At 41.4% G+C, this 15,586-nt stretch overlaps 1 protein-coding gene across 2 annotated transcripts in view; it reads right to left on the bottom strand.

Annotated features, from left to right (window-relative positions):
* The window catches only part of LOC124598791 (ran GTPase-activating protein 1), a 123,990-nt gene that overhangs the window by 37,550 nt on the left and 70,854 nt on the right, over positions 1–15,586 (bottom strand). Inside the window, exons 7-9 of one of the 2 annotated variants that reach the window (XM_047136026.1) lie at positions 3,691–3,859; positions 2,696–2,788; positions 508–714 (exon numbers count right to left, since the gene is read on the bottom strand). In XM_047136026.1, the coding sequence (XP_046991982.1) occupies positions 508–714; positions 2,696–2,788; positions 3,691–3,859 (469 nt within the window). The remainder of the gene's footprint in view (positions 1–507; positions 715–2,695; positions 2,789–3,690; positions 3,860–15,586) is intronic. The other variant, XM_047136027.1, reaches the window with a different exon arrangement.

Genomic DNA, 15,586 nt, shown 5'->3' on the forward strand with positions numbered 1-15,586 from the left:
AGAGAGAGAGAGAGAGAGAGAGAGAGAGAGAGAGAGAGAGAGAAGGAGGAGGAGGGGGGGGGAGGAAGAAATGAGATGGAAACCCACCATAAAGTATAGATCTATAGCTCTATTACTTCCATATCTCTGGAGCAACGAAGTAGAACTAGGAAGCAAAGAATTTGTGTGTGAATTAACTGTGGAAGAGCTAGCTGTTGAAATAATCTCACTCTTTTCACAATAAAGGCATCAAGAAGTGCGGTGCATGTGCATTTCCGAGACAGAATAGTTTGTAAGGAAGTGATGTATACCTATGCTGTAAAAGCACATTAAGAAATTAACAGCAAAAGTTTTGTTTATATGTGATCAATGGTTAAACATGCATGTGCTTAAAAATGATACCTTATGATAGAGTGTCAATTGACATAATTTGCTGGAAGCTGTAATGTTGTTTTTCCTAATTTTTACATTGATCTTAACACAACAAGTCATATTCAGGAACAATGGAATGAAAATAAATAAAATTACCTTAATCAACCCAAGGTAGGCTAGGAGTGAGTTGTTTACAATAGAAATATTTTCCACTGTATTTGCCCAATCAAATAATTCTTTGTACAATGTATTGCAACATGACAGTACTGAACTGTTTGCAGTTTCAGAATTGCTTGTGCTTAGTGATGAGACTGCTATCAAAAGGGGCATAAACTTCTCCAAAAACTTTTCTTTTGGGTGCCGCTGAAACAAATTTGGTAATTCAACATAAAGACCAGAGAAATGAAGTGAATGTACAGTGTGAGTCAGAAAGGACTTTACAACTTTGGAATGATACAGAAATTTATGAAGATAACATACAGAATTGGTAAGTGTGTCATTTTGTAGCAAACAATGTAATGTTTCACATGAAAGTGTCAAGTGACATTTTGGTTCAAAGTGACTACCGTTTGCTATGCGCAAACATCCCATTGGTAATCACTTTCTTCCCACTCTCATTACAGCAAATCAGGCTTAATTGTGCAATGGCAGCATAGATTCCATTTTTGATGTTGACTAAATTGTTGGTAGGGGGAGAACATACGCACGATCGCTAATAAAACCCCAGAGAAAGAAATCTATTGATGTCAAGTCTGGAATGTGAAATGGTCATGGCAATTAGCCTTTCACGGTCAATCCACTGACCTGGGAAGTGATTATTGAGAAAACCACAAACTTTCATGAGGAAGTTAGGGGATGCATTGTCTAGCTGATAGTAAACTGTCCAATCTCTGTCACCTTCCTTGATTTGCAGGATTCAGAAGTTTTCAAGCATATCCAGATATACAATACCAGTGACAGTTTTCTCCATGAAGAAGAAAGGGTCATACACTTAATTTGCTAAGGGCACCAAACACATTAACTTTGGGGCTGTCACGAATGTGTTCCAGGGTTACATGTGGATTTTCCCTGCCTCGTATTCTGCAGTTGTGGGTGTTCACCGTGCCACTGACACGAAATGTTGACTCATCACTGAAGACTGTTGTGTTCAGGAATGTCTCTTGTCCTCTATCTCACGCAACATTTCTGCACAGAATTCCCCAAGAGCATTCTTATCTGCATCACCGAGTAATCTTACCTACATCTCTATGGTTTTAAGTCCACACTACTCACCACAAAGCATTTTATGGAATGTTGGTCTCATGACACACACACACACACACACACACACACACACACACATTCACACAGTGCATTGATTTTTGCAGACTTCGGGCAAAGCTCTCCCTAACCCATTTGACATAATCATCAGTGCTTGGGCGGCCTGACGATTTATGAAGTCACCCTGAACACCCATCTCAATGAAGTTCTTGTGCCTGGAGCAAATTGTAGGCCTGCTTGGATGTTCTTTGGAGTATTCGGTACAAAATTTATGCCGAACAGTTGCAGAATTTGTTTAATGAAACAAAAACACACAGCTAGCACGCTCCGCAACAATGAAACTAGAAATTTTAACTGTGCACTATGCTGGCATTCCTGGTGGCAGAATGGGGCACTGACGCATGACATGAATCAAACATGAGTATGTATCCTACAAGATGACATCTACTGATTCTGTAAGTTGTCACAATTAATTTCTATATCATTCCAAAGTTGTGAAGTCCTTTTTTGGCTCACCCTATACAATTAAATAAATACATGTGTGAAATACAGGCTGTGATCATTTTTGTGGAGGGAAGTAATATTTTGTTCCGTAAAACTATTTTTTTAAATATGGTCATTACTGCACATAAGCATAACGCTAACATAATAAATAATATTTTCATACTTGAGTTTGTTTCATTTTTCTACATAGTTGATAGTGAAATCACTGGTGGTACACTTTTTCTTTTATCAAAGTTAGAAAGAGATCACAGAGGCAACTCTAATAACTAAGTAAACCTATTAACCACCATACCTCGATTTGAAACTTTCGGAGTCTAGCTGATCTGAGAGATTATGGGATTGATGATAGGTATCTACAGAGTTATGCACAGGCTAATGAAGAATTTGGAAATTACACCTCTGTTAAATAATGCCAAAAATTCAAAGACCTTATTCATATCTACACTGAAAGTTACAAGATTTTTTTAATAGATTAAATGCTCCAAATATGTGTCTTTCACCAACAGACATTCTCTGGCACAGCTTAGCTTATGGTTTGTATTGAAGAGGTATACAATGTTATCAGAAAATCCCACTCTACCTTTGCTTCAGCAATAATTATTTCTGCATGTCCACTTCCTATGCTCGCAAAATTTTCTGCCGTGGGTGAATTCAAAAATGTTTTTAGGTTCACCTGCAAAACAGTAGTGTTTTCATAATATAAGAACAGTAAATCTGTGAGTGAGGGAGGGGAAGATAGGGATAGGGAGAGGGAGAGATGGGGAGGGCGGGGGCGGTGGTAGAGATGCAAGTTGGGGTGGGGGTGGGGGGGGGGGAGAGAGAGAGGCAGAGTGGTGGTAGTGGTGGGGGGGAGACAGAAGCGAGGTGGAGCGGAGTGGGGGGAAGTCAGAGGCGAGGCGGAGCGGGGTGGGGGGAAGACAGAGGAGAGCGGAGAGGTGGGAGGGATGGGGGCCGAGTGACAGAGGGGGGCATGGAGGAGGGGGAGGCAGCAGGTGGTGGGGGGATATGTGGTGGTGGAGGGGGAGGCAGAGGGTGTTGGGGGTGGGGGGATATGTGGTGGTGGAGGGGGAGGCAGAGGGTGTTGGGGGAGGGGGACGGTGAGGTGGAAGGATGTATGAGAGAGGGAGGGTGTATGAGAGGGGGAGGGAAAGGGGGAGAGGGAGAGAGAAATGGATGGGGATAGGATGGTGGGGGTTGGTAGGGGGAGGGGGAGGGGGAGAGGGGGGGAGAGAGAGAGAGAGAGAGAGAGAAGGGGCAAGTAAACAAATTTTGATCACATTAGTATTTCATGTTGCTCAGGACTTTTTGCCAGTGAAAGTCACATTAAAAACTAGTGCATCTCTGTTCATCAGAATGTTTCATGTTAGAATTAAATTAATGAAGTTAGATTTAAAAATGTCAAACTTGGATAATTAGCTGTCCCACATGTTAATCGAGATCATAACATGTCTGCATAAGTAGGTTCCTCAGTTTTTGTAGATAATGTAAAGCTTTGCAATTTAAACTGATCAAAAAATTGTAAGAGTAATAAGACTGAACATGCATACATACTGTTACATTTCTACAGACAATTACCTGCGCATCATCTTTAACTTGAGTAACTGATTTATTATCTGTTATTTGGATATGTACAACTTCCTCTAGTCCTTCTGTTACACTATTTTCTTCTTCACTTTCACTCTCACTTTCACTGTCTTCTTTATCTTCGTCTTCATCATCTTCCTCCTCTTCATCTTCATCTTCACTGCAAAGAACATTGGAAGAACATACACAATATTTATTGAATCCGTTTAGATATTAGCGGGAAAAATTCGCATATCTGTTGGAAGATGGTCCACATGAAACAAGATATCAGCATTGAAAAGCAGCTATGAACTGCAAGCAACTATATCAGTACTCTTTAAGAGTATTTTGTGTGTGTCTATATATACATATAAAGAAAGAGGAATTTACAAATGAATCAATCCAAAAAATAATCAATTTACTGCTCACCAAATTTAGTTAAACTTACACATAAAACAAGTGACAAGGAACTGAAAGAAGAGATACACTGGGAAATTTAAGGATATAAGACAAGATAAGAAAAGAAGTTGGGGGATGCATCAGATAAATAACAAAATTGATGATAAGTGTAAAGAAGAAGTAATTACTGTTTGAGGAAAAAAACTTAAGGTATGTGGCTCAGAGAATGAACTGGCGAAAGCCAATTTGGCAGAGCTTGACTTTCATTTATTGCCTTAAGCTATGCTGCTAAATAACTTCAATTTTAAAAATATTTTTCCTGAAACCCCCCCCCCCCCCCCGACACAATCCCTGCCTTTTGAGTAATACTTGAGAGATGGGCTCCTTATGTATGATACTTTTAGGTGGCAGATGGACAGAATCGAAATTATTTACTAATGGCGCTCTGATTAAGCCTGCAGCACCAGTGTGTGGAGTGGAAAGCAGAGAACACAGAAAGAACCAGTTTCCCACGCTTTAGGTTAAGATGAGGAAAGTAAGAATGGGTAATTGCACAGCTTATTATGCACACACATTAATACAGCAACTTCTAGTAAGTGTATGGTGAGGTGGAGAAACCAGAAGTGTTATGTGTCACCTACAAAGATGGCTACTCTTCAGCACATTGACATCAGCATCTTTCTTGTCTCTTGTAAATGAAAGCACATACGTTGGGCAAGTGGTTTCAACTCTTCCACATGTATGAATCTCTCAGTAGAAAAGGAAGTAATGCGGGATTTTTCAGGAATACCGACTCTTTGGCACGTGAGCGGCTTTATGCAAGAGGACAGGTCGGTGGCAGGGTCTAGCTGAGGTTTATCAGATCTCTATGGTTGGAGATAGTACAAAAAGACTCAGGTATCATGCTAGGGAGGTAGCCATAAAGAAATGAGCTTCTGTGTTGGTACCTTAGTCTGATTTTATCACTTCTTCCCAAGTTTACATCAACATGTCGAAGAGTGCAGACATTGGGGTCATAATTTTCAATGAGCGCAGAAAATAGATGAGGCTTACTAGATATTCAAATTACTTTAACAAATAGCCTGCCTAGCCTATCACATTGACTCAAATCATAAAAAGGAGCCAGTTTCTTACTGCTGAAATTGAGCTCTCAGGATCTGTTACACATCACACTGCAAGTGTGAATCAGACCTGGGTACAAGTATGCGATGATAGACTAACTAACCACAGTCCAGAGGTATGTACAGGCAAGAATGCAAGTCATCGTTCATGTACAAGCTCAATTCAATAGATTCTTTCACTCACGTAATTTTCTGCTGTTGGCTGACAGACACCTGAGGTTTGTCTGCTGACAGCAACACTAACTATTGAATTCTGTTCACTCGTACACCTGTTAACTGGTGGCCTTTTTATACTATGTTGGGGCTGTTTGCTTATAGATGGTACGTGACCATGTCACATTTTTACCCTCAACTTACAATCAGCCAGCCTGAAATCAGCGGTTTCTTAATGCTTGCAACCCCATTTTGGTCTGGCAAAAGCATCCAAGTGCTGTACGTCTCCACCTAGGTTTCCAGGCTCTACATGTTAAAATTCTTACTAAGATGACTTATTTTGTTGGCAGTCCCTTCATTATTTGGTCATTAGAATGTTCACAAATCTATTTTAGGTGTTTTGTTCACCACAGTACCAAAAAAAATAGGTGGTTTTGGACCAGATTAATTTTCTTGGCTACAGATACAAAATTAGTTTAGTTATATGCATGTCCTGTTATTTTTCTTTGATGAGTGCCATGTTGTGTAGACTCAATGCTGCTGCTATTTTTTCCAAAAAATTTTACTCCGCTCTGGTGCTGTACAAGAGCTTCTACTTACACACAACTTGTCTTCACTGTCCAAATGTAGTCTGTCTCTCACATGCAATGGTTTTAGGTGTTCATAGTGAAGAGCACATTTGTTTAAGGATTTTGACAAACAACATTGAGAAGATAACTGTAATGCATTTCAGTAAAATCAATGAATCAAACTCAAGCTAACTACTGACCCACTTCACTATATTCCTCATACATGTAACACAACTTACCCTTTCTGCTTATCCTTAACTCTTCATTGTCTATGTGCACTAATGCATTTAAGAGTCTCATCAATTTCCCTGGCTACTGAAAACTTACCCAGCACCTTTGCACTCAACAGCTGTTTAATTTGTCAATGTCTATGTGCACTGCTACATTTGAGAATCTCATAAAGTTCCCTGGCTACCAAAAACTTGCCCAGCATCTTTGCACTTAACAACTGTCTAATTTGATGTAAGACGCTCTCTCCAATAAATGTGTCCCATTATTAGACGCTTTGCCAACCTCTAAACAATGCTTTTGCTCTTTATTATATAAGTATTCTACAAGCACTATGTGTGATGCTATTGTTAAGAATGTTTCTTGACTGATGATCTCGGTGGATTAGCTACCTATTAGCTTTTTTTTTTTTTTAACCTGTCACATACCACTTCTGTATGAAGCTCACCTCCAGCATTGAGGTTTATGCCATCCTCACAATCCAGGAGGTTAAGCTAAGATCCTCATTCCTTGTGTCAAACAACTTACAACTGTGGCACTCAATGATGGCCACTGGAGCACCACAGAGCTTACAGTACTAAGTGACTGACCAGAGCCCAGCTTAGGAAGGCTTTTCTGAGTCATCAGCCTTCTGTCTAGTTTAATGCAACTCACCACGAATGTCTCTCGTACCTACCTCTTCATCTCAGAGTAGCACTTGGAGCCTTCATCCTTATCTGGTGCCCCAAATGTACACCTGATCAACACTGCCCAAGTTTCATGAAAAACCTACTATTTGGGATGATGACAGCTATGAGCAAGGTGATTAATACCCCTTATCACTGTCCAAAATGTGTGTTGTGTGGTGGGGAATGAGTGGTTGGAGGTAACTAGTTACAAGCAGCAATCCCTGAAGCCCTCGGCCTCACTAGTAAACGAACATTGTGCCCCATTGTTACAAGTAAATAGAAATTAATAGTTTATAAATTAATTTGCTCCGCATAATCTCTATATATAGAAGGCAATGTCTTGACTGACTCTCACTCTGACTCATCACCACCCAGCCTAAACTGCTAAGGATAGAAACCTGTTACACTACAGACATCATTTGACAAGGGATTGTTCGAAATTCTGGTATGAAGGGGATAAAATAGGGGATGAAAGACTTTTTGAAAATACGTTGCAATTAAGGCAATTCTGAAGAAAGAAGTATGAAAATTGGTATTTCATTTCCCTGCTAAATATAAAGAATGTGTTAGGGGATGAAAGTTCCTATGGAAGTATCGCCACTAGAATGCAAAACGCATGATTAACAAAAACATTTGACTGCCGCTACCAGAATCACTTTTTGGTCAGAAGTGCATTTGGGAAATATCATGCTTCTATGGCCTTAATTAGCAAGGAAAGTTTAGAAGGTATTGCAATTTGTGAACAACATAAAAAAGTTGATTACAGAAAAGGAAAAAAAAGTCTGTGCAGATCATACAAGCAAAGCAGCAGGTGCTAAGCTACTTATAATGTGTAGTACAACTGATTCATGGAACAAACAAATAACTCATTAAGTAGATCTTCATATTTACCTTTTATAGGCAACATATGTGGACTTGAACCAAAGTTTTTTCACTGGTTTGCATACAGGGTATTACATGATGATGGAAACACTCTTAAATGACTGTACCATTAATTAGAGTATTGTTTTATGTTCATCCCCATCCCTGTCTGCTGCCACTTCTGACCAGTTGCACAGTAGAGTAGAGTTTAATGGAATTAATAAAGAACTATGATGTGCACATGCAGGCTGAAGCACAAAATGAAAATCTGTACCATGGCTGGGATTCAAAACCAGGTCTCATGCTCACTGGGCAGATGCACTAACCACTACGCCACCCTGGCAGAGTGACTTTGCACAACTGCACTGACTACCCAAGCACACCTCCCCCCCCCCTCCCTCAATCCACATTCCAATTCACACTTAATCCCGTAACCCCATCTAGTACTCCCCTAAACTCTTAACACCACTGCAGATGCTCTGCAAATGTATTGGAATAGTAGCTCAACACAGAATAAAAGCAGAGATCCCACTCGAAATCCAGGCATCGGTACCAGGGTGGCATTGTGGTTATTGCATCTGCCTAGTCAGCAGGAGACCAGGTTCAAATCCTGGGCTTAGAACAAATTTTCGTTCATCGCCTCAATCTCCGTATATAAATCACACACATTTGAGACTTTAAAATGTTTCTAGAGTCATACAGTGTCATTTGTTTGATAAAGAAATGGTTTATATCCAGTAGTGGTTTGTCTGCATCTTCTCCACATGTCATACTTGTCTCCCAAGCCATCTACGAATCCTATGACATCCATGGAAGAGTTGAGCACATTCTGACAAGCAAGAACTGTTTTGTGTTTGACTTTTGTTCCTGTGCAGCCACTCCTATCCACTCGACTTTGGGAAATATCATGCTTCTATGGCCTTAATTAGCCTACACCAATTATGTTGTCAGAAGTGGGATGTTTTGGAGACCAATGGATCAACAATGATGAAGAATGTATGCATCATTCTGATGGCAGATGACTGCAAGTGATGATTCAACTAGAACAGCAACAATTGAGAGTAGCAGCACAAACTTTTCACTTGTGTCATCAGTTCAGTGGTATCTTTGTACCCTCGAAGTCTTGCTCAATATGTCAGGTGTAGGTACAGTTGCAGCATTTGGCTCGCGGGCCAAACCACTAACACTAGTAACTTGTACACAGTGTAACTTGCATTCAGGCCCTTGTACCAAGTCACACAGTGTGATCTGTTAGGTTTAGCATCAAAAAGATCACTATGCAAAGCCAGAGCTAGGAGTGCACCTGACTTAAGATGTGGGATTTTGTGGGTGCCGAGAGCACATAGGAATAGGCCAAAATAGTTTTTCTCATACATACAAATTTTTGTGGAGTAGAATGAGAAATGTAAATATGATGACTCAAGGTGAGGGGTGCTAAACATCATGGCCATTAGCACCCAGACAAAAAGTCAGCATGCCATTCCCAAGAGTGGGGATGAAGGCTGTACCTACATGTGGAGCACTTTGTAATGCATTGTCTGCATCCCTTCCCCACCAATTTAGGGATGAGGCCTGACAATTTACAACATTTCACCACGCTTGTGACACTAAAATCAGTATCGGTAGGATGGTGAGCAGATCTCCATCGAGACTGAGCACTGTCCAAGTATCAGTATACAGACTATTTGCCAAAAATATATGCTGAATTGAAAGTGGCACACCACAAACTTCACTGAGTGTTGGATCCTCCTGCTGGAGGAGAAAGCCACGTGTTTAAAGAGCTATGTCCGATGTGCAGCCTTGTGTAAGCAGAACCTCCTTCCAGCAGTGAGGCTGACATAAAGTCCGCCATGACTGTGTGGTTGTGGAAGGAAGTCGGCCATGCCCTTTCAAATGAACCATACTGGCATTTGCCTGGAGTGATTTATGGAAATCATGGAAAACCTGAATCAGGATGGCCGGACGCGGGATTGAACCGTCATCCTTCCGAATGCGAGTCCAGTGTGCTGGACACTACGCTACCTCCCTTGGTTGGAAACTGGAATCGGCTCCATCTGTGGCCAGAGACACTGCTCCAGGACCTGATGAGATCCATTATGCTTTGTCATCTATGCTCTGAAGTGAAATGACAGCTCCTCTCATTTCAATCAGATCTAGTTTGATGGACAGTACACTGTCACTTGGAAGGGGGCATTCTGGAAACCAGGCAAGGACCGTAGCGCCCCTAACAGTTACCAGTGTGTAACACTTACCAGTTGTTTGGGTAAGACACTTTAAACCATGATCAACTGCCACCTCAGCTGGCTGCTTGAATCCCGATGTCATCTGAGCAGCTCCCCGTGCAGTTTCAGGTGCTATGTTCCACCCTTGACAACTTAATTCTACTTGTGACGGTGATACAGGAGTCCTTCGTATACCAAAACCATTTGATTTGTGTGTTCTTTGACCTCTAAAAAGCATACGACGCTATTTGGAGGTACAACGTCCTTCGCCAACTTCATGAATGTGGAGTACATGGACATGTGCCACTTCTTATCCAATCCTTTCTCAAGGACCAGCGTTTTCGATATCATATTGGCAATGCCTTGTGTGACTGCTATGTTCAAGAGAACGGGGCCCCCCAGGCAAAGTACTGTGTCGCATTGTCTGCCACTGCTATCAATGGCATTTCCTCCGCAGTCAGGAGCCCTGTCAAATGCTGTTTGTGGATGACTCCGCAATCTTCTACTCAGCTTCCAATGTTACAGTGGCGGTGAGGCAGCTACAGCTGACCATTAGGAGAGTGGAAACCTGGACCAGGACAACTGGTTTTCGGATCTCATCAGAGTAGGTTACATGTGTCAATTTTAAATATGCTCATTGAAATTTTAACCAACTATTGTTCACAACAGGGGACAATATTTTACATTTTCAAGAAACTGTGCCTTTTTGGTTTATTATTTGACTCGAAATTAACTTGACTGCCACATCTGAAAGGCCTACGAACAAAGAGCTTCCAGTCATTGAATATTTTGAAATGCCTTAGTGGAAAAGCATGGGGAGCTGATAGGTTTCACCTCCTGCAGTTTTATAAGGCATCTGTTCAATCATGTTCAGATTATGGCAGTGTGGTCTATGGATTAGCACATATTTCCTACCTCTAGATGTTAGATACTGTCCACCATGAGGACATCAGGTATCGACAGGAGCCTTTCGGACCAGCTCAGTTCAGAGTATGTGTGCAGAGGCCGGTGAACCACCACTCTGGATTTGATACTGTATCCTTGTGGATCAACAGGCACTGAAAATCTCAATGTCACCTCAGCAATTGGCATTTAGTGCAGTGGTCCAACCCAACGTTGAACAGCAGGAATCGGCCCCATGCTACCAAGCCATTTGGGATATGTGCTATTGAGTGTTTAAAGGATCTGGATCTATCAGACCTCCAAATACACAGATAGGGATGGAATGTGGTGCCGCCTTGGTGTCTTCAGAGGCCCAAAGTGATCTTAAGCTTGACACAGTACAAGAAAACTTGTACTCCATATTACAATCTCACAACTTTTTTTTCATCCATTTTTAAGTATATACTACAGTAATTCTTCAAGCTTTCCTGTCGAGGAGTTGTCATGTTGATTAATTGCATTTCTGCCGGTATTTGCATCCTTCCTGCACGATATTTCAACTGCGTGACTTGCTGTCTTCTTCAGGTGCTGCCTGATACTGATTCCAGTGTGGAATGAGTCTGGTATTTATGCATATGTTGCGCTAGGCATTCCCTCTGCGATCCGTGCCACATCTGGCGCTCTGTCCGTGGTGTGTGCCGACCAATAGCAACGGCTGTAGCATTTTCTTCTAGCAGCGGCTGTTCCAAATGCTGCATATGTACTTTGTGGTTATTATCCATTGTCAATATAGCTGAATTATGTTCTGAATGATGTACAAGCTGTGCTTGACGTTTTATCTTCCGACTGTCGTAATTTGAGTCCTTCTGTGAATTAGGATGTTCTGTTACCATGCTGTGTCGTGTTAGGTGTGGTTGGTCTTGTCTTTCTCCCTTGAGGCAGTGATTTACCAGGAAGGTCAGGGGAACGTTAGCCAGTTTCTGTCTCTCCTATTCCTCCCTTTGGAAGTCCATGTCCTCAAGAGTATAGTCCTCATCTGAGAGGGAGAGCGCTTGCCAATCCGAAGGTTTAACTGCTACTTTCTTTGACTGTGAACTACTTTTTGAACATGGTTTTTTCTTATCTATGGGAGAAAATGGGTGCCTGGGTTGAGGGGAGGACTTAATATACTTCTGACGGTGGGCAGTGTTACGTGGCTTAGGTGGTATACCCATCGCCGACAGCTTCCGAATGATTTCTGGTTCAAGTATAGCGTTTACACGCCCTCCCCCCCACAGGTACACTGACAAGTGCATGTGTTCGTACTTGAATCTGTGGTGTGAGTTTGTGTGGAGACATCACACATGACGACTTGCTTCTTAAGAGCCTATGCAAAAGAAATAGGAAAACCAGAGGTTGTACAGCTTTGAAAGCTTTTTTCAGCTTCACCACTGGGTATGCGTCTCTTGACTTTCAACTCCTGAATTTTCCTTTCCTTCTTGTAGACCTCACACTTTCTGCTCCTCACTGGGTGATCGCCGGGGCAGTTTATGCATTTCGGAGGAAGTAAACAAAAATTGCCTGATTTGTGAGCCAAACCTCCACAATTTCCACATGTAGCCAACCCATAGTGCTATGACCAAATCTCTGACATCTGAAGCACGGAAGTTGGTTAGGAACAAATGGGCGAACCTTAAGACGGATATAGCCTGCAAGGATGTGTTCAGGTAATTCTGGAATACTAAATGTTAGAATAAATGTTGCAGATTTTTCCAGTGTGCCACTGACTCTCATATAGTACTGCACTTCCGTGACACCCATATTTTTCCATTCTTCAGGTAACTCCATGGGGTCCATCTTCATTATATCGGAGCAGGTAACCACCCCTTTTGGGTAGTCACCTAAGGCCATACATCCCAGAAGCTTAAATATTTGGTTTGAGTTGGCAGTTTCAATTAGAAGTGTTCCATTACGAAGTCGTTTGACACTTTGTAGGAACCCAGCAATACCCTCCAATGGCTTGTGAGTACAGAAAGGGGAGACCTTCTCAAAGGTTCCCCTGTTCTGCTTACAATAATAATGTTATGGCACACTAATGCCTCATTACTATGATTCTGAGATTTCTTCTTGGGAGGACTGACCAACTGAGCTCTCTTTGATGAATGGATGTAGATACTATCTGGTGGTACACCCGTCTCGTTAGCAGTAGTAGTTTGATGGGACTGTCCCACAGGGTTCCCACGAGACTCTAGGGAAATAACCGCTGACTCAGACAGAGCCCTGTATGCCTGAGCAGTCCAGGTGGTGACGCCAAGGCCCCTGTTCTCCAAGATGGACAACATTCCACTGCTGGGCCACATGGGGGTCACTGAAACAAGCTCGGAGCTTACAGTAACAGAGGACTGGTAGCACTAACCAGTCCCCAGCTCAGGAACCCAGGGTCGCCAAACCCATACCCAGCAACCAAATGCTGAGTCCCTGGGGGATCTATAGATAGATGAAGTTCAAGTAACAAGTTAGAGTAGCTTTTAGGTTAGAATTAAATTAAGTTAATGTGGAACTTGCTTTCCTAATAATAAGATAGAGGTAACAAGTGGTAGTTCAGCACATTCTGTCCAGGGGAGAACAAATCTTGGTATTGATCATGCGAACCAATTGGCTGCATTCAGCTGGTCTCTAGTTTGCATCATGTAGCACTTTCCAGTGGCAGACAGCGAAACCTTACTGTATTCACCTGTGTACTGTTCACGTGTTTTGGTTATTGTGCATTTCTTATGTTGGAAAATGGAAAAATAGTTGCAATCTGTGCATTGCAATATAGGCAGTAATAAAAGCTTTTATTGTCAATATTTCCAAACTTTTTTCTTTACTTTAGGAATGCAAAACATCATTTGAGAACCTGAGAAATACAGTTCACTCTTTAACCTCCAGGGCCCTACTACAGAATACACTTCCAGATCACTTTGTAATCTTTAATTTCTCAAACATTGATATTCCAGGAAATTGTGGAAAGAGCAATGCTGCCAGAGTGTTGTTCTTTCCACATATGAAATTTTAGCATTCTCAAGTGTGTAATCTATACCAAATTTCATCAAAATTGAAACTGATAAAAATAAAAACAATATTTACTGCAAGAATCTGATGCAGAATGTCTCCTTTCTCATACACACAATGTAACATCTCATTTCAGGGACTTTTATAAGCTTATAAATTGTGTCTAAGAAACATACTGTCGTGTATGTTATCATGGTTCTACCCACAGAAAGAGTGTTTTGACAATTTGCTTTACTTTTTTAACTCACTGTCTTCAGCAGTGACAATTTCCATTTGCTGTTTATTTATTGGCAAAACGCTAATGGCAAGAAGTGGTAACACCAATAACCCTGAGTTCCTGCAACACAGTGTAACTTACAGGCAATTCCTTAATGGGAAACATCTTTAACAAGAAAATTTTCAATGCCTCTAGTACTGGGACTATCAACTGCAGTAGTCCAATTTTCAAAATACAGCAAACACTTATAAAAAGTAAATCAACACTGGTAACATGTGGATCTTGCCCTAATACTAGACTTATTAAGCTAGCCAGCTTATATCACAAAACCTGTCAGCTGTTTCCGACTCTCCATTCCAGTCCAGTGCATTAATGAATACTTCTCTAACTCCAGGATTGTGAATATAATTGCAATAGTTGTTCTGCTATTGTCAAGTACAATCTGCTGAAAGGTATGTTACATGGAAACAACAGCTATCCATAAACTGCTGTAGTTGGATACGAACTTCAAGAGATGTATGTAAAGCTTCACTACTCGAAGATCAAATTCAGATCCAGATTAATGAAGGAAACCAGTATCCACACTGTTTATGCAGACATCTACGATAAACACGGTATTCAGACAAATCTGTCCGCCTAGTTCTCTACACTCAGAGACATACAGAATTAGTTAAGAGAAGAAGTGGAACATTTTTTTAATGAAAAACTACTCATACTTTGGGAAGAATACAAACTTAACTACATTTTTAGTTGTGGGGTATATTTTCAAGGAGTTTTTGGTAAAGTAAACTGCAGGTCCTATAAACTGCACAAACAACTTAGGCACTTCCACACAAGACAATCTTGAATTTCACATGGAATTAATCAAATAGTTCTTTGTGCTAGAGGTGAATGCAGGTTTTCACTGTCTGCCCCCAGGAAGCGCTAGACCTGGTGACCCGAGGCCAGCCGATCAGCGCACTCGATCGACACAAAGATTTGCTGTTCCTAGACACAAGTTTCAGCACTGAGCAAGTAGAGCACGCTCTGAGAATCACAGTAGAATCAGATGGTTCAGATTTTCTCTTTTTACATTACACCTCATCCAAAGCAGTAAGATGCTGAGACATGGGTGTGTGATATCATTAGTCACCATGATATCAATTAAACTGCTCTAGGTCTGCTGGGAAGCAGTGCATGTAACACCAGAACATCCGCCAATGATGTCTGTATTAATTCAGTGTTTCGGGAGAATGTGACAGGAAAGTTTGAGAAGATGTCTTATGGGCAAGAGGGTAGCCTAGGAAATAGTATGTCGGGACAGACAGGGAAAAAATGTATTATGGGCAGAGGAGAGGAGCTGGAAAGCAAAGCGCAGAGGAGAGTAGGTGACCCAGCAGGTTGGTCCATTGTATTGGGCAGCTCATCAAATGGGGCCACAGAACTAGCTGCATTTGCTCGGAATGAGAGGTATCTTTTTGTTGAGATACCAAGCTTCATTACAAAGAAATACGAAGAATGTAATGATAAACTATGTGCATACTGCGAATATGAAGTTAGTCAACCTGAGTTCAGC

The sequence above is a fragment of the Schistocerca americana genome, chromosome 1, assembly GCF_021461395.2.
Source record: "Schistocerca americana isolate TAMUIC-IGC-003095 chromosome 1, iqSchAmer2.1, whole genome shotgun sequence".
NCBI classification, from domain to species: Eukaryota; Metazoa; Arthropoda; class Insecta; order Orthoptera; family Acrididae; genus Schistocerca; species Schistocerca americana.